The sequence below is a fragment of the Amphiprion ocellaris genome, chromosome 22 (assembly GCF_022539595.1).
Source record: "Amphiprion ocellaris isolate individual 3 ecotype Okinawa chromosome 22, ASM2253959v1, whole genome shotgun sequence".
NCBI lineage: Eukaryota > Metazoa > Chordata > Actinopteri > Pomacentridae > Amphiprion > Amphiprion ocellaris.
This window is the reverse complement of record NC_072787.1, coordinates 3,728,039-3,753,190: the sequence shown is the minus strand read 5'-3', so window position 1 is coordinate 3,753,190 and position 25,152 is coordinate 3,728,039. Positions and strand designations below refer to the sequence as shown.

Genomic DNA, 25,152 nt, shown 5'->3' with positions numbered 1-25,152 from the left:
TTTGCTTTTGAACGACAGTTTGTGCAGTTTCCTCCTAGGAGTTACCACTGCAAGTGTAGCTCTTTAATTAGTTTAGAGAACTTGTCTTTCTCTACAAAGAGGATTCATATTGACATAAGTGCACCAGTTATATCCCTGCTCCTTTTTTATTTTGTTTTTCTTCTTGGCACTTTAACCACAGAGACTGATGGTTCTAGTTGTGACCCAGGATGAGCTGGAAAGCGTTGCTGGGGGGAGGGACGTCTGGAACGACTTGTTTTGCCTGCTGCCTCCGCGACTCAGTCCCGTGTAAGCAGAAGAAAATGGATGGATGGACAGTGGCATGGTGGTTAGCACTTTTGCCATGCAGCTAGAAGATCCCTGGTTCGCGTCCCGGCTTTCCCGGGATCTTTCTGCATGGAGTTTGCATGTTGTCCCTGTGGATGTGTGGGTTTCCTCCTGGTACTCTAGTTTACACCCACAGTCCAAAAATATGCTGAGGTTAATTGATTATTCTAAATTTGCCCGTAGGTGTGAATGCAAGTGCGATTGTTTGTCCTGTTTTAAGTAACTGTATTGTTTTTATTTTATTTTTTTTCTCTGTGAAGCACTTTGGTCACCCTTTGGGTTGTTGTAAAGGGATACAAAAATAAACTTTAATTGATTTGATTGATCCCAGTGGCATATGTAACAGAGCTAACTTTATGGCCCCAAATCATGTGTCTGTTGACTAAAACAGTAACATCAGCATAGAACAGATGTCCACTGTCAATTTGTGTTATCTACTTGCATCCCTAATGTGCTGCTCTCCCTTCATAACACCTGTGTGACAGTAGGTATAAACAGATGATTGAACTGATACCGATCAGAAAACACATTAATTGGCCCAAATCCTGAGTTTTGAGATCAGATAAGGACATGCCCATTAGTCATTTAAAAAATACATTACTTGTGCTCTTCAAGCACAAGGTGCTCTGCCCTTACTGGCATGAAACCAGTCTGACATACATATTAAAAACAAAGATGATTTTTAACTGGTCTAAAACGACTCAACCACAAACACTCAGATAGATGTAAGACTGAATTCCTAGCAAATAGCAGGCTGGTGTGTTAATGAGAACATAAGTGAACTAGAACAAAGACACAGCAGAGTCAACTCAGTGGATTGAGTTCAATGATCCAAACACATTGTGCAAACCTAAATCAGATGCAGTGGCTTAAATTTGTGTTATCTTACCAGTACTGTACTGTACTACTACACAAATCTTTTTCAAGGATATCTCCAACTAAAAAACACAGATACAACGAAAACAATAAATTAAGTACTTCATAACATCTATTTCATATCTGCTTTTGACTTTGCTTTGAATTTGCACTCTGACGCTTGGTAGGGTCAAGAGATAATTAAATGGCAGAATGACACTGTAACCGCCAGCGAGTACTATTTACAGCTGTTAATAATATTTCCAAAAACACCTGCATTATCCTGAACTATAAGCTGACTGGGATCTATTTCATACTTATTTTCAGGCCACAGTTTGATAGCACTTCACAAATGAAGCAATTTAACTCAGGAGCCAGCAACGCTTATGTGATGTGTGATTGTAGGAGTTAGCAGCTCCTCCACTGGCTTTTAGCCCAGGACAGAAAGATGTTCCAAACACCAGACAAGCCAGAATTTAAACACTGGCAGGCATGAACAGAGACAATTCTTGATGCGGCGTGCAATGGCAGGGGTCCATTCATTAACAGATGGTTCTCTTACCAAATAATGAAGAGGAATCACCAGAGAATTTTATGATCGTGGGGCTATGAGGCCAATATATAACCATCAAAGCATTTTAAGCAACTACCATAACTGAACCTCTGGCTAAGGTAGATTATCATTATTGCAACAGGGTTAATGAGAAACTCTACTAAAGCTTTAAGTATTGAAGCAGTGTTTTACTTCTGTTTATTACACTATAATCAGTTCTGCAGTTCAGGTGAAACGTAAACAGAACAAGCCTAAAGGTTATGGTTAAATGACTGGCTTGTGAAAGTTTGTCATTGGCTGTGGTTGCAGTGGAGTGCAGGATCAGACTGTTAAACATGTCACAATTTTGCACAGCTTCATTCTCTGTCCCCAAAACACCTTTGCAAGCACATTAGCAATGTTGCATGGCTTTAGGAAGTTAAAGCAAAGAAACTCTTTGGTGACCAAGCTGGTACCCACTCTGTCTCTTGTCCCCTCCTACCTGCATGAGCATGCAATAGATGCCAGCCAGACCGTGGGCAGCGCCGATGTACTGCTTCTTGTGCCATTCATAGAGCAGAGGACAGCGATCGGTCTTCTTCTGCTCTGCTGACATGTTCTTGCCCGACTCCACAATCGCTGTCGCCACCTACAGTTTAGAGAGCGAGAGAAAGAGTTGGAAAAAGTAAGCAACGGGTCTGTTTGTAACCTGGGAGAAAGTTAGATCTTCTAATTCCAGGGAATTTAATTCTGGGGAACTGGTTGTGTTTCTTGCAAAGAGCTCCCCGTTGATGGAACTCTATGATGTATTTGAAAAAAACTTAAACAATTGTGCAGATGGTATGCTTGTGCAACACTGGGGACAAAAAGACATTACAATATTTTGTTTCTCTGTGATATATATTATTGAAAAAAGGGAGGAATTCTTCAGCAGATGGCTTGAATACTAACTGTTTTGAACTCAAATGGTGTAACACCAGCAAAAGAATCCAAAACAGTTTTTTTGCTTTGGATGACATTCAGTGTGGCTTTCCACTAATCATACAGAGCTTTGGACTGTCACATTTAAATTGTCAAAACAAAATAGTCATGTAGTGACTACAATTGCAAGACACTGCTGTCAGAGAACTTGTTTTTGGTCGCATCATCTTTTCTGTAACTGGACTATTTCCATACAGCTGACTAGGGTTGCATAATTATGGTCAAAGTGTTGATCACTCTTTTTTAGCTCACGATTAGCCTATTTATCATATTCATTGATTTTACAGACAAAAAGTTTTAATTTCACTATTACATTTAAATAAGCAGAGCATTACTTTCACTTCCATGTTATGCCAATGTCCAAATCTGCATCAAACATGCAGATGAACATTTAAATAAATAAAATTAATCCCAAAACACCTCACTGTCACATCTGCTTTTCAAGAGACACTACAATTTACAAATGCCTTGCATGCAGGCTATAGTAAAGTTAGTGAAGCATCTGTGCACAGTGAAGCACCTAGTCTCCATGGATGCACAGTATCTCAGATGGGTCTGAAACCAAATATGAGTTTCAAAATTAGTCAAATAAGACACTCTAATGTCAGAGTACCCAAGTTAAAACACAGTGATGCACACAGTGTAATATCAATGCTGAGACGATATATCATGGTGCTTTATTGACTATACTTGTTGACGTACAGCAACAACAAAATCACAGCTTTGTGGTTTGCTGTTTGGACATACTGATGTTGGTGTCATGTTTTAATGTTTTTGATTTTGGTTTCAGTAGTGACGACCTTACTTAGAATATTAAACTTATTTCTTCGAATGCTGTAAAGAGAAACATTTCATGTTTACCCGATCCTCCTTTGAACAGAATAGAATAATGTTGAGTAAGTGCTGTTGAGGCAGAAATAGATCTGAGTCGCTGCATCTCACCTAACTATTTCTGCGTCACAGTAGTTCCACAATAGTTTAAGACATAACATGAAATATACAAAATGACAGCCCCACACTGGACATCTTCACAGCAGCCACAGCCTGCCTACTACTGTCACTGCCTTTATCCACTCTACCGGACATACCAGTGACAGTGTGGTGGTCCTCCCATCTGTCTCATCAATTTATGGGAGTGTGATGGCAGATGCCTCAAGGGCGTACAGCTCTTTGGGAGAAAAAAGCATTGCAATATGATTTGCAATGATGATGCACTGATTACACCATCATAATGTTTGATTTGCACATGAAAAAGTACTTGCTGCAGTGAGTTTTTCAGTCCCTGTTCCACCTTAGTATTTTAGTAACAAACCCAAATATGCTACTATTTTAGAACCAACACAAGGTCGAAAGATAGTCATACAGAAAAGATTAAAAAAAAAAAAAAAAATACATGCACATCCCAGTGTGCAATACTACGGAGCCCCGGAAGGGACATGGAAAAATAAAAAAAAATAGGAAGAATCCCAAGAAAGAGATCTCACAAAAATTTCTCGGGATCTCGCAAAACTTTCTTGGGATCTCACAATAACTTTTGTGAGATCTCGCAAAACTGTAGGTATATATAGTTCTGGATCTTTTTGGCAGTATGGAGAAACGACAAAGGAGGACAGCCACCCGTCCGAGGGTTTTATTGAGTTTTATTTTGAAATCAGCCTAAAATATAAAGACATTCTCCTGGGGATGCAGCAATGGCTAACCAAAAGAATCCCCATTTTGACCTGCTGCTATTCATGATTCCAACCGGGGCTCTGAACTCTGCCACAGCCATGCTGGAGTTGATGCATTCTGCCATGCAGACCACTGATCCTCAACCTAGGAAATTTTATTTCTCCAACACCCTGCTGCTAGCCTACTATGAATACGCTAGCCACAATAGTTCCACATCAATATTATTAATGTTATGCCAGCTAACGTGTTACGGGCACAGTATCATTGATCAGAGGTTGGCGTTGAACTATTGTTTGCTAGCCAGTTAGCTGCTGCTAAGCTAACAAACAATGAAACAACGCCTTATGAAACCTGAGAAAAGCAGCAGCAACATTTCATTAGAAGACCTGTATTCAAAACCTCCCACATTGTTTTTAAGATGATGCAGCAGGGTTCAGTTAGGCTGGTGGCCTGTCTTTGCAAAGGCATACTGTGCATTTCTGCCATTTTTGTTGCTTGGTTGTGGTGCTCATTTTACACACAGCACACACACACAGCACACACAGCACACACACACACACACACACACACACTATAAATGGGGGGTGCGAGGCCCAGGGACCTGAGTCAGCATTTTACTCTGTCCCCATGCAAGACAGAGTGGATGAAAAAGAAAGAAAAACAGTTCTGCAGCAGCAGCACTGTCTCCTCATGACAGAGCAGATTTACATTCAGCTCTGCTCATTTACACATCTGTACACCCCCATGCATCTATACACATCTATACAGCTATCCCTGCCTCTTCATGCTTCAACGCTACAGACTTTCATCTGGAGAAGACATACCATATATGTATGGTCATCCGAAAATACACAAGGAACGAGGACTACTCAGACCCATCAGCAGCAGCATCAACTGTCACCTACAACACTGCAAAACACCTAGCCACGATTTTAGCATCGCTAGTAGGAACTCCACGGATTTTCCAGCAAGGGTCAGAGAGTGAACCTGGCCCAGGCTGAAATTATGTTTTCATTTGATGTCACCTCACTTTAACATGCATACCCACACAAGGACACAAGGAAAATTTTGTATCTAACTGGTAATTGCCATGAGATTCACGAAGAATGCTGATGCAGAGGAGAAGCCCTTCCTATTTTGGACACAACCTCTCATCTAGTTGCATCTTTTTATCCCACTAATGGTGGAAGTGTGTGTGCCAATAATCTACCAGGGTTTTAGTCTGATCTTGTCCATGAAATTTCATCTGAAAATCACAGGAGATTTGATGTAATCAAGCACAGAGCTTGTAGGCTGACATTGACTGTGAAACGCCCACACACACGCACACACACAACGCATGCACGTAGACGCGATAAAAAACACTCATAACCTGCCCAAACAGGAATTTTAAAGGTAGCACCCAAACAGACACACATCAATGCTGTAGGACGAGGACAATGAAACAGGAGAGAAAAAAATTCTTGACATGAAATAGTCAAAGTCTTACAATGCTTTAGAGAGAAATGTCTAAATAATATAAAATATAGAGCAGGAGCAGGGCCACTGTTTGTAAAGCTTGCAGATTGCTGCTATGCTGTGTGTGCTGGTAACAGGTATATGAACACAGAGAAGTGATGAAAGAAATCAGAATTTTAAAGCTTCAAACGTGTATTCCTTCACTGAAAACCAATAATACCTCTAAGTACTTCTGATGACCAACAGTAGCATCTATGAGACCACTGCTGCCTCTTCTCTCAGACCTTCTGTCGATGTGTGTTAGAGTATGTGTTTTGGTCTGGCATCATACCAGAGGGGACAGCTGGTCATGCAGATTCTGCCATGAATGTGTGCGTGCTTAAATAAATAATCAAAATATAGTGTGGAGGGATTAATAGTCACCGTGTGTGTGTGTGTTTGGGTCCTCTGTGCCCTGGTAGTAGTCCATTGTTGTCCCTGCTCTGTATCTAACAGCTGGTTACTACAACCTCCTTCCTAAGAATAATTTTGCTGTCATGAAGATGCTCAGTAAGAGTATAAATTTTATGGAGTAATGAGTACCAAATTACAAAAATAACTCTATAAAAAAAACAAAAGTGGAAATATAAAGATGAATAAACAAAACAAAAAATAAATAATATTGCTACATAAAACATACCAGAAATCCTGACGTTTCAGATACAAATCTCTCCCGGCAGAAGAGCAGCAAAAGTCATGTGTAAAAAGACAGCCAATTGTGAAGCCGCTTGACTCGTAACTACCGTCCTCAAAACATATTCTGAATCGTATTCATCTTATTCTTTAACTTCAGCAAATCTTAAAAGCTCTCTCGTCAAATTTACCACCGCCATGTTTCTCCTCGATCGGGATTCCTTCTGCGCCTGCACACGACAACATTCATACTGTGCACATTTTTCTGCACATATTTCCTTTACTTTTAAGGCGACATTTAATGTTGCTTTAAAAGCAAAGGAAAAGCAAATTTCTTATTTATTTGTCTTTATAGTTTTACTTTTATTAGCCTCATCTTTTATGGATTCATTTTCTGATTAATATTGCTTTATATTTCCACATTATTTATTATTTATTTATAAGCACACTTCTTATTTTTTAAATTATTTTATCTATTTGTCTTTATACTTCTGCTTTTATTAGCCTTTTCTTTTACAGATTCATTTTTTGATGAATATGTCTTTATATAGCAACATGATTTATTTTTCTGCCTTATTTGTTTTATTTATCCATCTTCATATTTCCATTTTTTTTTGCTTATTCTTTTATAGATTTATTTTTGTAATTTGGCCCACTAACTACTCCATAGAAGCTTCACCTCCTCTACTTTATAAAGAGGGCAAAGGTGAATGTCACAGATTTTCTATGCATGTATTAGCATGCCAATATATACAACGTTCTCTGATGTCTTCTATTTTTGCATCTTTCTGATATGGTAAATGTTTCAGATCATCAAAATAACATTTATATTTGTTTAATATTAGACAGAGATAACCCACAAAACACAAAATGCTGTTTTTAAATGATGATTTACTGAAGATTTATTGAAAACCTCTATCACCCCTGTGAAAAGGTAATTGCCCTCCTGAACCTAATAACCGGCTGGTCCACCCTTGGAAGCAACAACTGCCGTTTAGTGTTAGCTTATAATTGCTTGAGATCAGTCTTTAACATCACCATGTAGGAATTCTGGCCCACTCTTCTCTGCAGAATACTTTTAATTCACCCACATTAGATGATTTTCGAGCATGAACTGCCCCTCAAAGATCTTGCCACAGCATCTCAATTAGACTCAAGTCCAGACTTTGACTCGGTCAGTCCGAAACCTTGATTTTGTTCATCTTGAGCCACTCAGATGTGGACTTGCTTGTGTGCTTCTGGTCACTGTCATGCTTGGCCAGATAAAGAACACTCTCTAGGAGATAAACATATCTGTGTCAAAGTGAACAATTAAGAGAAGACTTGACCAGAGTGAATGCAGAGGTTTCACCACAAGATGTAAACCATTGGTGAGCATCAAAAACAGGAAGGCCAGATTAGAGTTTGCCAACAAAAAACAAACATCTAAAACAGCCTGTACGGCTCTGGAATTTCAACTTCTACATTTCTGTTTTTGTGATTTATCAAAGGAGATTTCTCGTAATTCTCTGTACTTCTAGCCATGATTGTGCCGTCTCCACAGAGACACAGGACTTTAAATGAACCCACACTTCAGAAAAACATGACAAGAGCAAAACACACAGAGACACTGTTTTGGGTTCAGAGGGTTAGCTAATAAAATGTCATGTCTGGTCAATGTGGTCACCCACTAACAAAACCGTTAAAAACAAAAGCCCCTGACTGGTAATAGAAGGGTTAAGGTATCTTCAGTTGCTCATACCTTGTCATTAATGATAGATTACTTGTGTTTGCAGTGAGTGCAGTGAATTGCCTGCAGCAGTGAGCTCTGACAGACTGAAAGCAACATCTGTCATGTAAACAACAGGACATTTAAAACACGAGATTCAAATTCTATTTGGGAAATAATGACAAGACAGGTTAACTCAACAACCTGTTGAGAAACCTTTAAAAACAGGTATCAGAATGTCTTTGTGTCAGGTGGATTCCCTATGGTAAATGAGTTATCAATTGATCTGTTTTTGTTAGCCATAGGAATTCATTATCATAAAAGAGTCTGAGTATTCTGTTTGGCACCATAACAGAGAGTTGTGTCTCTAATGGAAGTCTCTGGATAAATCAGTAATATGCTCATAAATAGGTTCATGCTCATAAGTTGCTTCCACTAGGTTGACCTGTAAAAATCTGAATAGAAGAGGGACAGCGACTGGCATTGGTGGGTGTGTCTCACCTTTGTAATAGTGCTCTCATCCACAGTATCAGCTCCTATCTCTTTGTTAATGTAGAGCAGAGCGAAAAGGTAGCCGGCTCGGCCATACAGCAGCTCATCTGGCATCTCAGAGTCTGGACTCAGCACGGACCGCTGCAGTTGAAGAAGCCTGAAAGAAAAACACATTAAAATTGCTTCCCAGGCAAGACTTTTTTCAGATGAAATACAAAACATGAGATTCTCAAAATTCGGCCAAAACTGTCAGCGGTGGTATCAAAACAAAGAGAACTTTGTTTTGATACCAACTGACAAATAAGTAAATAATAAGTAAACACTGAACAAAATCTGAGAAGGTGGCCCAACACTGCAATCTGAAATGCTGAACTTAAGGGTCCTTTAAGGCAGTGGTTCCCAACCTGTTTGGCTTGGAGCCCCCCCTATAAGCTGCACCCCAGCCCCAGCGCCCCCCCACCACCACATAAGTACACTACAAAACATAAGAGGGAAGTATTGAATTGTATTACTAATAGAAAATTCCCTAAAATTACAAAAAAATATTTTATATCAAACCAAGAGTTATAGTATGAGCAGCAGGTGTCAGTTGCTGGCTGCAGTAAATTTGTTGAATATTTGTGTCTCTTTGCTGTTTGCAGCAGTTTTGCATTTTGCAGACGGTCCCTGTTCACTCGTGGCACAGCCAGCTGCTCATAGACACCAATGTTATTTCTGCAGCTCGAAAGACAGCTACTTTTGATTAAACTGGGCTTGTAGCATATTGTCTACCTTACAACGATGGAAAAGAGGCATTGTTTATATTTAGACAACGTATATTTAATGAGTTATTGATGCCGGAAGTCCTTTCCGACTTTACCGAACTGTGTTTTATTTCCTGACGTCGCTGTAATTCGCTGGTTTCATGCTGTCATTTGCGAGCATTTCACCACAAATAACATAATTCTGTCTTGTCCTTTAATAAAACCAAATTTAAGGTAACTCTCGAAGTATAGCTGGAGTTTTTAGGTACTGATGAATCTTCACCCGTTTTGCGTTTTTCAGACACCGTTTCAGTCAGTAATTTTCTAACTGCACACAAACTAATGAATCGGGATGAACTAGAGCCAACCTGAAGAAAGACCAAATAAAGGTGTTTTAAAATGTTTTATAAGTAGACTTGTGATGACACAGCGAGTTTGTTACTCTGATTTTATCCAGAATGTAAAAATCTATTTTTTATAACATCACAGCCTCAGAGCAGAAAAAGCTTCACGCCCCCCCCTCAGATCTTTTTTAACTTAATTTGTTTATTTGTTCTATGCTTTCATTTCAGAGTACAATGAGACACTAACATACATACATACATACATACATACATACATATCACCAGGGCTATAAAGATTAAGTGGGTATCTGAAAATCAATACAGGAGTCAGACAACAATAAACAACAGATCAAATCCAAACTACTAAAATAAAAAATAATAATAAATTGTGTGAAGTCTGCAATACACGCAGCAGTACCATAACAGGTGACAGTGTGGCCCATGTCAGATAGAACATGCTGGATACCAGTATCCTGTCCAAGCAACTCACCTGGAAAGGCAGTCTTTGCTGTCAGCAGTGTTATTCAGTTTGTAGTGCACCACAGCACCCACGGCCAGTGGCCCTGCATCCCCGCACAGAAAAGTCACTTTGCGACCATTCAGTATCCTCATGGCCCTCTTCACATAGTCTAGTGCCCGTTGCAAGTGGGAGGCGTCGTGGGAGGCCCTGTGCAGCTGAAGGTACAGCAAGGCAATGCCTATAACAAAAAAGACAACATTCATAGTAGACACTAGAGATGTGCTGATAGATCAGTAAATTGGCTGTTTCATAGTGGATGGAGACAGACCTGTCCAGCCGGTGTAAGTGGAGAAGTCATGGGGGTCAGCGGTCTTTAAGCCCTCCTCCATCTGCTGGAGGAGATCTTTGATCTTATTTTGGACCTTCCTCTGGAATGCTGCAGTAACCTGTGTAGGAAAGATAACACATTTAAAAACCCCATTCAACTTGATTATCTACTGAAGGTACAAGCTGACACTCAATCACTTTCCTCCCCTGCACCCTCCTTCATTGTCACTATGTTCCCACCCTCTCATTTCCGCTGTTTGTCAGAATTATTCATATATTTTAGAGACAAAATATTTTGTATTGCACTTTCACTGTGCAATAAACCACAACACTGCTTAAAGAGTTAAAGTAAGGCTCGTCCTTACCTAAATACATAGCATCTCTTAGTGACAAAATATAAATAAAACTGTCCCCAAAACGCAACATTTGCTGAACATCTTATTGACAGACACTACAATTTACCACTGTTCCCTAAATGTGTTACAGGCAGGCTATGGTAGAAGCTAACTGGGTGGTTGTGCACAAAGACTCTAGTATCCACTCAGTTAATGCAGTGCAGCAGCTCAGACAGATGCATTTCCTGTGATGTGAATATTGTGAATGTGCACATTGCAGTGTCAGTGCTGAAACAACAGATTGTGCAACCCTACTCAAAAGTGGAAGATTTGAATTTTTAAGTCAGCCTCAACAAAGTACTCAAGCTGGCTGAAGCTGAAACAATGAATCCCACTAAGCAATCACAGTGAGTCAGCATGCATAGTGCCTGAACTATGATACTGAAGGAGCGAAACGGAATTCAATCATTTTGATTCTAAATACCACAAATTTTTAACTGTGAGATATGTCTTTTGTGAGAGAGGGTTGTGTGGAGCATCATGAGCCAGACAGATTGGTAAACAGGAGCTGATGTCACCCATAATGATACCTCTGCTCTTTACAGCTGGCAAATCCGTGTATGGTTCGCTCCTTCGTTTTCCGTTTCAAAATAAAATCTAAAAAAAACAATAAACCGCGTTGTTTTTTGGTTCTTCTGTTTTTAAAACCTAAATGTAGAAATGTATTATTTAACTAATGAAAAAAGCACAGTGTTGGTCTTTTTAAACCCGAAATACAAAATACGGCTGTTGTTTTATTTTGTAGCAACACCGGAAGTCGCCGAGGAAGCACAGTTTAGAGCTGGTCTGGACCGTGAACACATCAAGAACGGCTGTCCTCGAGCCCTTTTCCTATTTAATTCTCTTTAAGAGTGGAAAACCCACGCAGAAATCATGGAGCTCCACATTGTTCTATAATGAGAGTCAGGAGGTTCTGCATGGAGAACAACGTAAGAAGACGCAACCATGTGTCTGATGCTGACTTGGAGACAGCTGGAATTTGTTCTGTTCACCACATAGGTTATTTTCAGTGCCATACTCACTGGCTATACTTTTATTGCCCCGGATGGTGAAGCTTCACGAATACAACCATAAATAAACACACAGTGCATCCTCTAGTCTGCCCATAGTTTGCATGCTGCCTCAAATCAGTGGTTTATCGGTCACAAAATCCTTATTTTCCCCAGTTCAGCTCTGACAGAACAGACAGTCCTAAAGGCTAAACCTAAAGAGCTTGACCAGTGTGTGCCCTCTGTCCTCAAAAAGGGAGGATTAAAACCAAGCCTGTCTGTTCTCTCTGCTCTGAATCACTGCTACATTCATACATGGATGAGAGGATCGATGGTGAAGGAAGCAAACAAAGCAGAGGCAAAGTGACAGACAAGAATAAATGCTACTGTTTGGCATAACAATGGGATGTTCAGAAAACCCAAAGAAGAGAACAAGTGCATGACAAAAAATGTGACACAATGCTTAAAGCCTAAAGCTCTGCCAGGAGCCACAGTACTACACAACACAATACTAGGCAGAATTTATACAAATCACAGTTCATTAGTACCATATTTCATACACAAATATACACTATACTAGACTGTTGATTGGAACCAAATACACACTGACAGTTTCATTATTCTTAGGTCCTTAGCTGGCCAAAAAAATATAAGATCATGTTAGGACAGGCAACAGCAGAAAAAAGCACCTTCTCATTCATTTTAATGACAGTGCGACGGAAGGATAAACGTATGCCGATCATCACATAACTCTGCCGCGTTCCTCTGCGGAGTAAAAATAAATGGCGCCTTGTGTGGTTGGAAGTTAAACAGAGATGGAAAGCCCTTTGGTTGCTGGTGCAAATGAAGCAGCTGGGTCCTTGCTTCTGTACCACATCAAGAGTCAGACCCATAGAGCGGCTGTCAGCTCTGAAACTCACAACTCATTTGATGGGAGCAACATCCACCGCTGAGGTACCGACATTAATGACTGACCAGGTTTGTGATTTAAAAACACGCTTGTGCTCGTTCATTGCAGAACACGACTTGTCGTTCACCAGATCTCAGCCACTCGTTAATCTGTGCTGAAGATAAAAATGCTTTGTCAAAACTGTCCGTGTCAATCAGCATGCTGGTTCCATAAATACACATGACATAGTACCAGCATTTAAGAAAAGCCTTTCTGAAAATCTCAAAAAAATGTGTTTTCAATGAATATCGACGAAGCCACTAGCCAGAGCATGGACAAAATTCTTCATGTGCTTGATCGTTTATCTGATGATGATTAGGCCAGAGGAACTCAACATCTGGCAAACAGAAAAGTGAACATAGCCAATGCCTCAACACTTGTGGAAGAAGTAAAAGATGTCAGAAAGAAAGAAGAAACAGATAGTAAAAAATAAAGATTCAGCTTCCCAGTTCTTGTACCTTAAATGTTTTTTTTAATTAAACTGAACTGTAGTTGTCTGTAGTAAACTGTATTTGTTTATTTTCTATTTTCTTCTTATTTATTTCTGATTATTTAAGTTACCAGTTCTTAGAGCACTTTAGTGTTTTTTGTTATTATTTCAACTGAACTATAGTTTGTTGTTATAAACTGTATTTTTTTTCCCACTGTAACTGTTTACATAGTTGGATTTCAGAATAAATAGTGCAAATAGTGCACATATTGTCCAAAGATGAATTAATGTCCTTTTTCCATGTCTTTCACTGATTGGTTGCTAAACAATATATTTGCACCATGTTGTAGTCAGATGGAATACCTACCACCACCTACTGACCTTTTTAGTATTACTATAATCTGCATTCTGAGTTTCTGAATGCAGATATCTTAATTTCGTATTAGTAGGCTAGACTGTACCCCGACCCAAACCCAAAAGCAAAAAGGTTCAGATTGTGGATTATTTTTCACTTTAAGTCCTGCCAATGTGGCTGCAGTAACAAGCTTGCTGTGCCTGATTAACAATATGTCTGTGGTTTGGAATTATTTCAAAGTCCACATATATCAGTATCGTTTGATATCGGAATTTGAAATTGAGAGTTGGACAATATTGGCATATCAGTTATTGGCAAAAAAGTCAATATCGGACATCCTTAATTGTAGTACAAAAGTCCTGCAATAAATTTTACCTTTATGAAGGTTATCATAATTAACGTTTGAATTGGACTGTTACACAACATGGTGCTTTAATATTTTGTCCTCCAAATTAATATCAGCAGCATGAATTATCTCAAAAACTATCTCTTAACAGCGCAACAGAGTATAGCCTCCAAAAGCAAAATACACATTTCCACCCGCAGTTCACATTCACTTCAAAATCCTCATGAGGGCAGATGTCTGATAACTGCTGGGCTGGACCAATATGACCAATATGCTCAATTCAATTTTCACTTTTTTATGATTAAGACAGGGGCTGCACAGTAGTGTAGTGGTTAGCACTTTCGCCTTGCAGCTAGAAGATCCCTGGTTCGCGTCCCGGCTTTCCTGGGATCTTTCTGCATGGAGTTTGCATGTTCTCCCTGTGCATGCGTGGGTTTTCTCCGGGTACTCCGGCTTCCTCCCACAGTCCAAAAATATGCTGAGGTTAATTGATCATTCTAAATTGCCCATAGGTGTGAATGTGATTGTTTGAACACCTTGATACTGCGTGGAGTTCAGAGGAGCTATGCGCCATAAACAAAATGCCATTCAGATCTGTTCCAACGTTATCAACTACTGCTGATCGAAGTAGAAATTATCTGCCTGTTCTGTTAACTATCCCATTTTTGACTACCATGACGATAAAAACTACGTTTAGCGCCGTGACCTGAATGTATGCACGACGGACACAAACTGGCGTCTGTGTAGATCTTGTTCAAAAGCCACGTCTACCCACATTAGTAACTGCCGCTAAGTAGACAACAAACACTGACGGGCTAATTAATTACAGCACAAGTGCAGGTTTGGCCTAACAGCTCTATTTCCTATTAGCATATGAGAAGATAATATTACAAAAACGCTGCAAAAGCCACATTTCTCACCTTTCCTTCTGCATCAAACGGCTCATTGATGTGTTCATCTTCCACGGAGTTGGAGGTGAGGACTCCTTGGTCCCAGTCAGGGTAGGGGTTTGGGAAAGAGCGCTCCTCCATCTCCGCCTCGGTAGCCGAGATGAGCTTCAGCCGCTTGGACATGTTGTCTCCCATCGCTACGGCGGCTCGGCAGGAACAAAAGTCCTCAGGCTCGCTGTAGGGCCAAATGGTGGAATTAAGCAATCGCGTTCCAGAAACGGTCGTGTTTTTTAGGAAAACCACACGTTACGAATGGTAGGAAAATAAAAATATTTTCATGTTCATTCTGCCACAACGTATCCCAAAGACAAGCTATGTCTCTTATACCTATTATTATGCAGAAAAAATAGAGCGACACGGTGAAATAAACTAAATAATTTCGTTCAAGCAGTATGCAAAAGCGCCTTTATTTTAACAAACATTTTCTCAGTTTCGTTCATATAGCTTTATGGTAGGCCAAATTACCAGGTCTTTGGTTATACGTTTAAAAGTGCAGATATAGATAAAATCCTGTTTGTTTCCTTTCTATAATCAGGGTACTTCAGGCCAAAAGCACAAAAACCTTTCAAATGATTTTGGTCCAAGTTGTATTTATTAGTGTATTTTATTTTAACAATTAATCATTTAGGCTGAGTGCTACATATTTATATTTAAAACTGTGTTCTTTACTTAAATGTATATCTAATCCGTAAAATCCATCAACCAATCAATAAATAAAGTTGGCATTAAGTTTATGAGGAGAAAAAAAACTTTGGTTAATGAATGTCACCTTGAGTAGGCTAAGGTTTCCAAACCCAAGGCCCGTCAATCGTTTATCATTTTAATTGCAATTCCACTTGTTATACTTATTTATCTTTAAAACGCCTTTGTTTAGCAGCCCTTTGTTTTGGCTCGGAACAAAATGTGAAGGAAAAGTGAGAACAATAGATCCAAATGCCCGAGTGAACAAACTGCTTCGCTGTGTAATATACAGCAGGTCATTATATGAGCTGCACCCACGAAACGCTGCAGGTGATGACAGGTGGAGCAGGATCGGGCTTACCGAAAGGCTGTATGATGATCAAGCTATCCGATCAGCAGGCTCAGCTTCCCGGTCTGATCACAGCTCGTTTGTAAGTGCTTGATGGTGATGGGTGGTTGCGGCAGCTTGCAGCCTCCGAGCAGCGTCTCTCAGCATGCCAGCTGGAGCCTCCCTGTTCCCGGTGAATGAAGCGGGAGCCGCAGTCAGAGCGTGCAGGCGGTGCAGGCGGTGCAGGCGGCCATGTGTCAGCGCATCACCGTGTCTGTCTGCGCCTCTCCCTCTTTTGCATCCTCTCCTCTCCTCTCCTCTCCTCACTGAGCGGACAGAGCCATCGGAATGCTGCTGATGCTGTTCGGTAAATCAGAAATACCCGCTGCCCCTCCGCCCCAGCTCCACACACAGCCCAACGGGATGCAGGAGGTGTCCGAGCCACCTCCCAGCTTTCCCCGCCAGTACCCGCCCTGAAACCCAGCACCCGTCAGTCCAGCGGGGCAGATGACTCCAAATGTGAATGGTAACAGATGGTGTTGCTGTGTGATGCTGTGCTGCTTGGATTATAGCAAACAAATCCACACACCCCACTCATTCCACACATACCACCACCTCCCCCTCTTTCATCATCCTCCTGTGCCTTTCTGTCGCTTTCTCTCCCTGCCTCAATGAGCATCTTCATTGCAAATACACCCTGAAATGGATCGTGAGCACTGAACGATGGTCCCTCCTTGCAGTTTAACACACTCAGTGTAGAACTTAACTGTTGCTTTCATCATTTTCACAAAGGAACACGTCCCAGCTTCATCTCAGCAATCATTTCCAAAAGCACTTTACATTAATCCTATCTTGATTTCCTCTTTTCAAAAGCACTGACCACCTGCAGTTTGCAAGGCCAGAGCACTGATGGCCCTGTGATTCAACTATTTTCCATCGACATTTGGTCTTAAAGCCTCTGTCTCCAGAGAACACTGCTGTGCTCCAGTCCCACACAGCAGAAGCTGCAGTAGTCTGACTTCCAGTAAAGCGTTCCATCTCTTATCTGTTCTAGTGTTTCTGTCACATCACTCTCCATTAGAGGAAATGAATGACCCCTGAATTAATTTAGTGAGCACGAGTGATATATTTCACCACGATTAACACATATAAACCCATCCATTTTGTGTGTACCTTATACTAACTCATTCATGTTTTTTTTCCAAACCTTTTTCAGTGCAGCACCACCTCCCTGTGACCAAATGGAGGTCTGAGCGAGACTTTGTTTCATTGTTGTCCAGAAGCTCTTTCACACCTAAACAAACCTGAACTGAGGTCATATCTGACTTGCTTTAATAATAATAATAATAATACATTTTATTTGTATAGCGCTTTTCAAAACACTCAAAGACGCTTTACATAAAAATCATCAAACATTAAAAATAAAACAAGTCATAAAATACATCCTAAAAATAAGTTGATATTATGTGTTAAAAGCAGTTTAGAACAGGTGTGTTTTGGGGAGTGATTTGAAGGTGGTCAGGTCTGTGCAGTCATGGATGTGTTGTGGCAGGGAGTTCCAGAGTGAAGGGGCAGATATGGAGAATGGTCTCTCCCCCCCCCCCCCCCCCCCCCCCCCCCCCCCCGGGTTCAGTGCTTGGTTCTGAGTGGAGGGAGAGAAGGTTTGCAGTAGATGAACGAAGGCTGGGGGAGGGAGTGTGGCGGTGGAGCAGGTCTCTGAGGTATGGGGGGTTATGGAGGGCTTTGTGGGTCAGCAGGAGGATGGAGAGCCAGTGGAGGGTTTGGAGGACAGGGGTGATGTGGTCACAGGAGCGGGAGTGGGTGAGGAGGCAGGCAGCAGAGTTCTGGATATACTGGAGTTTATTGAGGACTTTTGAGGATGAACCACAAAGAACGCTGTTGCAATTGTTCAATTTCCAAACTTACTCAATGCTGTTTTGTTCTTGAGGACAGTCTGTAAGAGCCCAGCTGGGATTCACATTTGCATGCTTCACATTAGACACTGGAAGAAGAACTGAAATGTAGGTTAAACTATTGTATTTAGCCCAAGGAGCATGATGAAGGGGTCAAGAGAGCTTGTCACATCTCTGGAACATATGCTGGTTGAGCAATTAACATGGTTCACTTGATGAATTTATACAGTGTTCATATCCAGCTATAAGCAAAGTGCTACTGTCTAATCACTTTGTTCTGCATAGCATTTTCTCCCTTTTGATCCTGTGCTCAGTGTGAGATTTTTTTTTATGAAATCATGAAGGCCAGTAATAATGTTCTAATCCCTTGGAGACGGAGACCAAAGCATTAAAATGCTGCGATAATGCCATGCATTTGTGGGAGTCCTATCAGCTGCAGCAATCTCTTACATGATCCATCTCAGCAACACAGACTGAGATGATGACAGACTGCTCCCACCATACTGTAAAGCAAAGATCACTGAGAGCCTGAAATGATGAGAATGGGTTTGAACCAGTGTGTACTGTACCCGGAGAGCAGATGCATGGCCCCTAAGTTTCCAGGATGATAACACACTGGAGCCTGGTCTGTGGTGACTGGTAGGTTAGTCATTCAACATCAGCACAGAGCAGAGTCAGCCTGAGGGTAATGAAGCTCCCCAGTCATTCTATTTATCAACTCAGACTTTTTCAATAACACTAAACATTGTTACCCAAGAGAAGGCAGGCTGTGACGTTCCAGCAGAAAATATGCAAAATTAATTTTCAAGTGTTTCTTTTCTTGATTATGTTACTGTCAGGCAGCTAGACAAACAAGCACACTTAACCTACAAACAGTTTAGAATTGGCAGTTAATCTCAGCATGTTTTTGGCCTGTGGGAGGAAGCTGGAGAACCCAGAGAAAACCCACACATGCACATTGAGAACATACAAACTCCATGCAGAAAGATCCCAGGCAGCCCAGACTGGACACAAACAAGGGATCTTCTAGCTGCAAGGCAACAGTGCTAACCACCAAGCCACTGTGCAGTCTACTAAGTAGAAAGCCCCAAATCAAAAGCAAATTTTAGTTTTTCCTTCAGTCACCTACTGCTTTGTACTAAATGAAAGGATCTCTCACAGATCTGTCAGTATAAAAATAATATACAATACATAGGTTCAACACAAGATATGGCCTGTAATGTATGTGCTACCATTACCCAAACTGTATATGAGCACATACAGCATCTCACAGTAAGAAATGAGCAGAACTGACTCGTCCTGAAAGTACTCAGTAAAAACTAGAAGTTTAAATTTGAACAATTTCACTTCAACTAAATGGACCTAGAAGCAATGCTGGTTTGTCATTAAATGATTTGCCTTATGTGTTACATCTAAGCTGTCTTTGCCGTTTCACAGTAATAGCCTGATGAATGTGGCCTAAGCACTCAACATTGGCTTTCTCTTCCAAACTGTGAAGGTTCTCAGAAATGCACCTTCAGCAGGTTTTTCATATATTTTATAGTTGCATTGCTTACCACTTCTGTTGCTGATATCCAAACAATGACCCCATCTGTCACCATGATAACATGACATGAGAATTTCGTGGTAATATTCTACAGCCTTAGGAGTAAAGTGGGTTGATTGCTAAGAGTAAGATATTGACCGCTGGCTTGTGGTCACTCCCCAGGCCTGGACATTTAATAACACTGACATTAACATGGACTTCTAACACTCCCACAGTACTGTGGGCTGCACTGATAGCACTGTGGGTCCACAGCTCTCCAGTGGCTGTAAAGTGAAATATTTTCAACAAATGTCATGACAAGATCAATACTAAGAATGTGTGTATACATACATACACACACATACACACATACATACATACACACACATACATACACACACATACACACATACATACATACATACACACACACACACACACATACATATATATATATATATATAATATATATATATGTATATATATATATATATATATATATATATATATATATATATATATATATATATATATATATATATATATATATATATATATATACAAAGTGGATAGAACTGTCATTTCACCTCACCACTTGTCCCTTAGTGCTTTCATGCTACACATTACACAATACACAACATCCTTCTGTGTATTTTGCTTTAATTTAGCCATGCTAGTGTAACATTGTAGCACATATTATCCCGGGTTTGTTTGTCTAAAGACCGACCACATGAAAAACAAAACTGCGTCAATCGGTTCATATGTTCCCCACAAAACGGGCAAAACATCACCCGCTCGCTGTCCATCTTGGTTCATCATCAACAACAACCAAAAGTTGCATTAGCCGCTCCTCGTTGTCACTTCCGGTTCAACACCGGAGTTGGGGCATTCCCTTTCCGGTTAAATTTGGATTTGTAAAAGTGTTTTTGGACTTGTAAAAGTGTTTTGTCGCTTGTAAATTTGTCTTGGAGGTTGTAAAATTGTTTTGCATTATGTAAATTTGGTTTGCACCTCTCGGCCACCGTAACAATGCCTTCTTAAGGTCAGAACCAAGGAAACAGTCCCAATGGCCACCATGATGCTGGAACACCAAAGCAACCCAAACATTGCTTGGTGACGTTGTCTGTGACAATATTCTTTTCATTCTTTTCATTCATGCTCATTCCTGGGTTGCAACACCCAGGAATGAGCATTGGTAAATCAGTAGCACTGACCAAAATCAGAAAGGACTTGCCCTTCCTTGAACAAGGATGTGTGTTTATGAGAGGTACTTAATCAAAAGAGGAAGTTATTGAATCAGGAGAGCAGGCTCTTGTATGCCTGTAGAATGGCGAGGCTGGTGAAAGTCTTAATGTGCAGATTCTGTGACAAAACAATGTCCAGTACAACAACAGTTCAGCCACATACACTTCCACCAACCAGTGTAACAAAGTACCACCGCCTTCAAGTATACCACGAGATTCAGGTGTGGAAGGATGATAGGCCCGACATATTAGCTTCTCAGTGGGCGTGGAAAGTCAGCAAAGGCAAAATGATGCCCCTTGACAGACCTTCTACCAGCACCTCAAGCTCTGCTTGAGTTCATCAGATGCAAGTGCAGAGCAGGATGTCAGACAATGCAGTGCACCTGTCACAAAAATGGAATAGATTGCTCCATGGTGTGTTCAGAGTGCAGGGGGTCTGTTCTAACGCACCTAATGTTGGCAACAGGGACAGACTCTGATGACCAGGCTGTGATTGAATAAACTGACCACATGCCAGTAGAGTATGGGACCTTTGTGCTTTTCATGGACAGGAAATCTCTATATATGTTCTATTTGAAATATGTAGTACATATATCCAAAGCATAATTGCTTGGCAGCCACTTTGCATGTACTGGATGTACAGATGGACAACCGCTGATATTTGGTATCAATGGAAACAGGACATCCAGAGGTTTACAATGATTTATATGTTGAATAGATCAAAAGTTACACAAAGAAATGTCTCCCTTATCCCATTGTGGTGATTGTAAAATTCAAGGTTGCTGTCAATTATATGGTTGCACTTGGCAGTAAAATTGGATCTGTTCCACCAAATATATTTGTCTATATTTTTAGTATACTATTTACACACACATTAGAAACAAAATAAAGCAGGAATGAAAACATTTGCAATTTGTCCAACCTTTAGCTACTTATGGTCATAGATGTGAATATTCCTGGGGCAGATAGAACGGATGCAGATTGATAGCCAGTAATTCTACATCCTCAGTGCAGAGCCGCTCTTTAACACTAATGTGTCCAGCATTACACCATCTCTCATTCACATACATCGCCAGGCCCCCACCCTTTTAAAAAAAAAAAAAAAAGAATACCATTCAAATAACACCAACTAAACATTTTATTTTGCCCTCATAATTAATAGCAAAAGACAGATCATTCCAGTGTCTATCAGTGTGCCAGTGGCTTCTCTCTAGATGCAGGTGGTCTAAGTGCACCACTGTGCTTCTGTGAAAGTAAAACCTATTCTCAAATAAAGGCAGACAGGCCTACTGTAATCAATCTATGACCTCTGTTGGTGACCAGTAGGAACTGCAACAGCACTGATACAGCTAGCCACTTTGCTCTGTGTGGCTTTGTTCTGCTTGGTATTGTCCTTGATTTCTGAGCAGTGGATAATGAGTGGTGACAGTGGAAATGTTGTGAAACTCCATCACATGATGATCTTTTGTTCCATTAAGGGGGATATTTTAAAAGTTGTAAATCATGGCACATTGTGACATAACTACTGAGGCTCTGGAAGTGATGTTCAAACCTTGCAGTCCAGATCTTACACACATCACAGGACACATTTGGTGACCAGAATTAGTTGAACACCAGTCTGAAATTGTTAGTATGCACTGAAATATTTACAAGTAATTACTTTGTCAGTCCATATTAGTTTGAGTCATTCATTTATTATAATTTGCCATACACTACATTTTATTTTACTTTGGACACTCTTTAGCATGGTTTCATATTTAATACATCACTGATCAGAATTTTTGAAATACTTATGTTAAGTGTTTTTTGTGTTTGTTTGTTTGTTTTCTCTTAAATCTCCAGTCAAGTAATTATTGCTACAGCCGGCTAATTTCAACTTGATACAAGTTGTGTGGCAGAATTCTACTGCAGATAGGAGCTGTAAGGAGAACACTGATGTTTTCTACTGCCTTCCACTCTATACTCCATACAAATAGCACCTCATGGTTGTCACTTACTAACAATGCAGATTATGTGTAAAACAGAGGCTTTACCATGCAGTAACCTCTGTTTGACTTTGATTTTAGGCAAATCCATGCAAATCCATTGTAATTTTATGTAGATAAGATGGGAGTCCACTGACTGGCTGGAAATGAGAGAGAATACAGTCATAGGTCTGTACAGCACGACTAAAGCTACATTTAAAATCAAAGTCAGACTTGTTTATAAAGTACATGAAAAAGCAACAATAGTAGAACCAGATGTTGTGCCAGAAAAAATATAAAGCACAATGGCTAAAAGATTAAACTAAATACAATTAATAAAATAATAAGTAGAATAAAAAATATTATTTTGACTTTAGTAAATAGATTAGACTTTTACCAACAGTAAAATAAGTTTTCAGTATTCATGATAAACAATATATTATTGAGGACTTGGACACATGATCAGAATGAGTAGAATATAGGATATTTTAAAGATTTTTCTTATTTTTGCAAAAAACAAAGACAAGGTTACAAGGTTGTTATTTACCTTCTAATTTATGTTTTATATGCGGTAGTAAAAATGTTCATTTTGGTGAAGACACTTACTGTGTGTGAAAATACTCCCAAGTGCCTGTGATCCGTGGAGTTGCTCATTCTGACCTGAAACTGTTTTTTTCAGATAACATTTTCAGGAAACCAGTAAGAAGCAGAGGATTAATAAAATCAGTCATATGCTTCAGCCTCCCTGTTTTCCACTTAAACTATTTTTCACTGAGATGTACTGATAAAATTGCTGAGGTAAAAACTATATTATTTTGTTTTATTTCATTTTCAGTTTTCTCTGTTCTTCATTTTTAATTATGTATTTTTTGGTTTTTGCCATTATCAGAATTATTTACGGCTGCTTTCACCTAATTTCCGCCCAAGTTTGAATAATTTTAAATACGGTGATTTACTGGGCAAAATGAAATTAAAGTGCATTCTGTTCTGAATCACAAGAGCTGCATAAAAGCTTCTGGCTTATCATTTATTCTAAAATAATGATCGAGGACAAAGAGGCTGGGACAGACACACACACACACACACACACACACACACACACACACACACACACACACACACACACACACACACACACACAGAGACCACCCACGTTTCTAATGTGTATTTTTGTTTCGATCAGAGCAGGGAGTCAGGAGATGTCAGGCTAATACAATGAACTTTGCCAATGCTGACTCAATTAGAACAAATCAGTCCTCAGCTTGACCACGTTGTTCACTTTTTCACTATCTAATTACACAGTAAGGAAATTGTTAATGACATTTTATGTTGTACCCTTGTCCCTAATGTGTACCAGTATTGACAAAAACCCTACAAATATTAACAAATATTTAAAATGTTGTGTGTATTTCCTTTATAATACCCAGTTTTTATCCCTGTGTTACCTTGTCTTGTTTTACTCCACTGACTTCATTGAAGTAACATCAGAATACCAGCAATTTAATTGTTGGTACCTGGTTCATGAAATAAAACAACACCATGCGCTACATTTACACTCTGTCTTTAATGAATGTGTTGGAGGAAGGGAAATGTATGAAGAGTAGAAAGGAGGAGCAGATTGCAACTCAATTTCCTTTCCAGGGATCAATAGAGAACAATCCATTTTAATCTGATCCTGACCAATGTGATTAAACAGCAGGGGTAAGACGGGGGACAGAGGGAGTGAGGGGTGAGGGGCAGGCATTGACAGATGAGGGCAAGAACTGAGGAAGAAAACAAAAGAAAATAGGGTTTTTCTCAGCACAGGAGTAATCATTCACAGTTATGGCTATGGACCATATAGGTTCACTGGGTTCAGAGTCCTGGTGCTATTTTGTATGCTGACGCTCTGCTAACGTTAAAACACTCCTAACATTCTAAAATGTGACACTGAACATCCCATTTTGCGTCCAAATTTCATACTGCATTCTAATACACACCATGTATGCTTAATCGACTGAAACCATTAAAGTGAACTTCTTTTAAAGGAGTGTCCTCTTTACCATTATAAAAAATACTAGAACATCTATGGGAGTGTGACACATTTCTGTGTAGTTACATGATGATGAATCAACATTACCCCTCAGGCTAGGATATGTCCACTTAGCACTATCGGTAGTAGTAAAACGAATGGTGCTGTGATGGAGGTCTGGTGCTGCAGGAATGAAGCAGCCAGGTGCAAGTAAACCACACCACCGTAATCAGAAGTAGTGCTGGGATGTTTAAATGTGTAAGCGTGTAAATCAGTCCCATGTACAGGGCTGGTCCCCGATGCAGCGGCCCGGGCTCGATTCCCGCTCACGGCCCTTTGCTGCATCTTCCACCGACTCTTCTCCCCCGTTTCCTCTGTCTCCACTGCGCCTATCGAATAAAGCCGAAAAGGCAAAAAAATAACTTGAAAAAAAGGGTGTAAATCAGTCCATTTCTGATTTAAATAAATATTTATTTCAATAAACTGTGTAATCTGTACAGGG

At 40.1% G+C, this 25,152-nt stretch overlaps 1 protein-coding gene across 1 annotated transcript in view; it reads right to left on the bottom strand.

Annotated features, from left to right (window-relative positions):
• lancl2 (LanC lantibiotic synthetase component C-like 2 (bacterial)) overlaps positions 1 to 16,550 on the bottom strand; it is a 30,262-nt gene extending 13,712 nt beyond the window's left edge. The window contains exons 1-6 of the mRNA XM_023271775.3: positions 16,027 to 16,550; positions 14,955 to 15,159; positions 10,572 to 10,689; positions 10,274 to 10,481; positions 8,706 to 8,853; positions 2,217 to 2,363 (exon numbers count right to left, since the gene is read on the bottom strand). Of these exons, the coding sequence (XP_023127543.1) occupies positions 2,217 to 2,363; positions 8,706 to 8,853; positions 10,274 to 10,481; positions 10,572 to 10,689; positions 14,955 to 15,119 (786 nt within the window). The 5' untranslated portion in view covers positions 15,120 to 15,159; positions 16,027 to 16,550. The remainder of the gene's footprint in view (positions 1 to 2,216; positions 2,364 to 8,705; positions 8,854 to 10,273; positions 10,482 to 10,571; positions 10,690 to 14,954; positions 15,160 to 16,026) is intronic.
• Between the last annotated feature and the right edge of the window lie 8,602 nt (positions 16,551 to 25,152).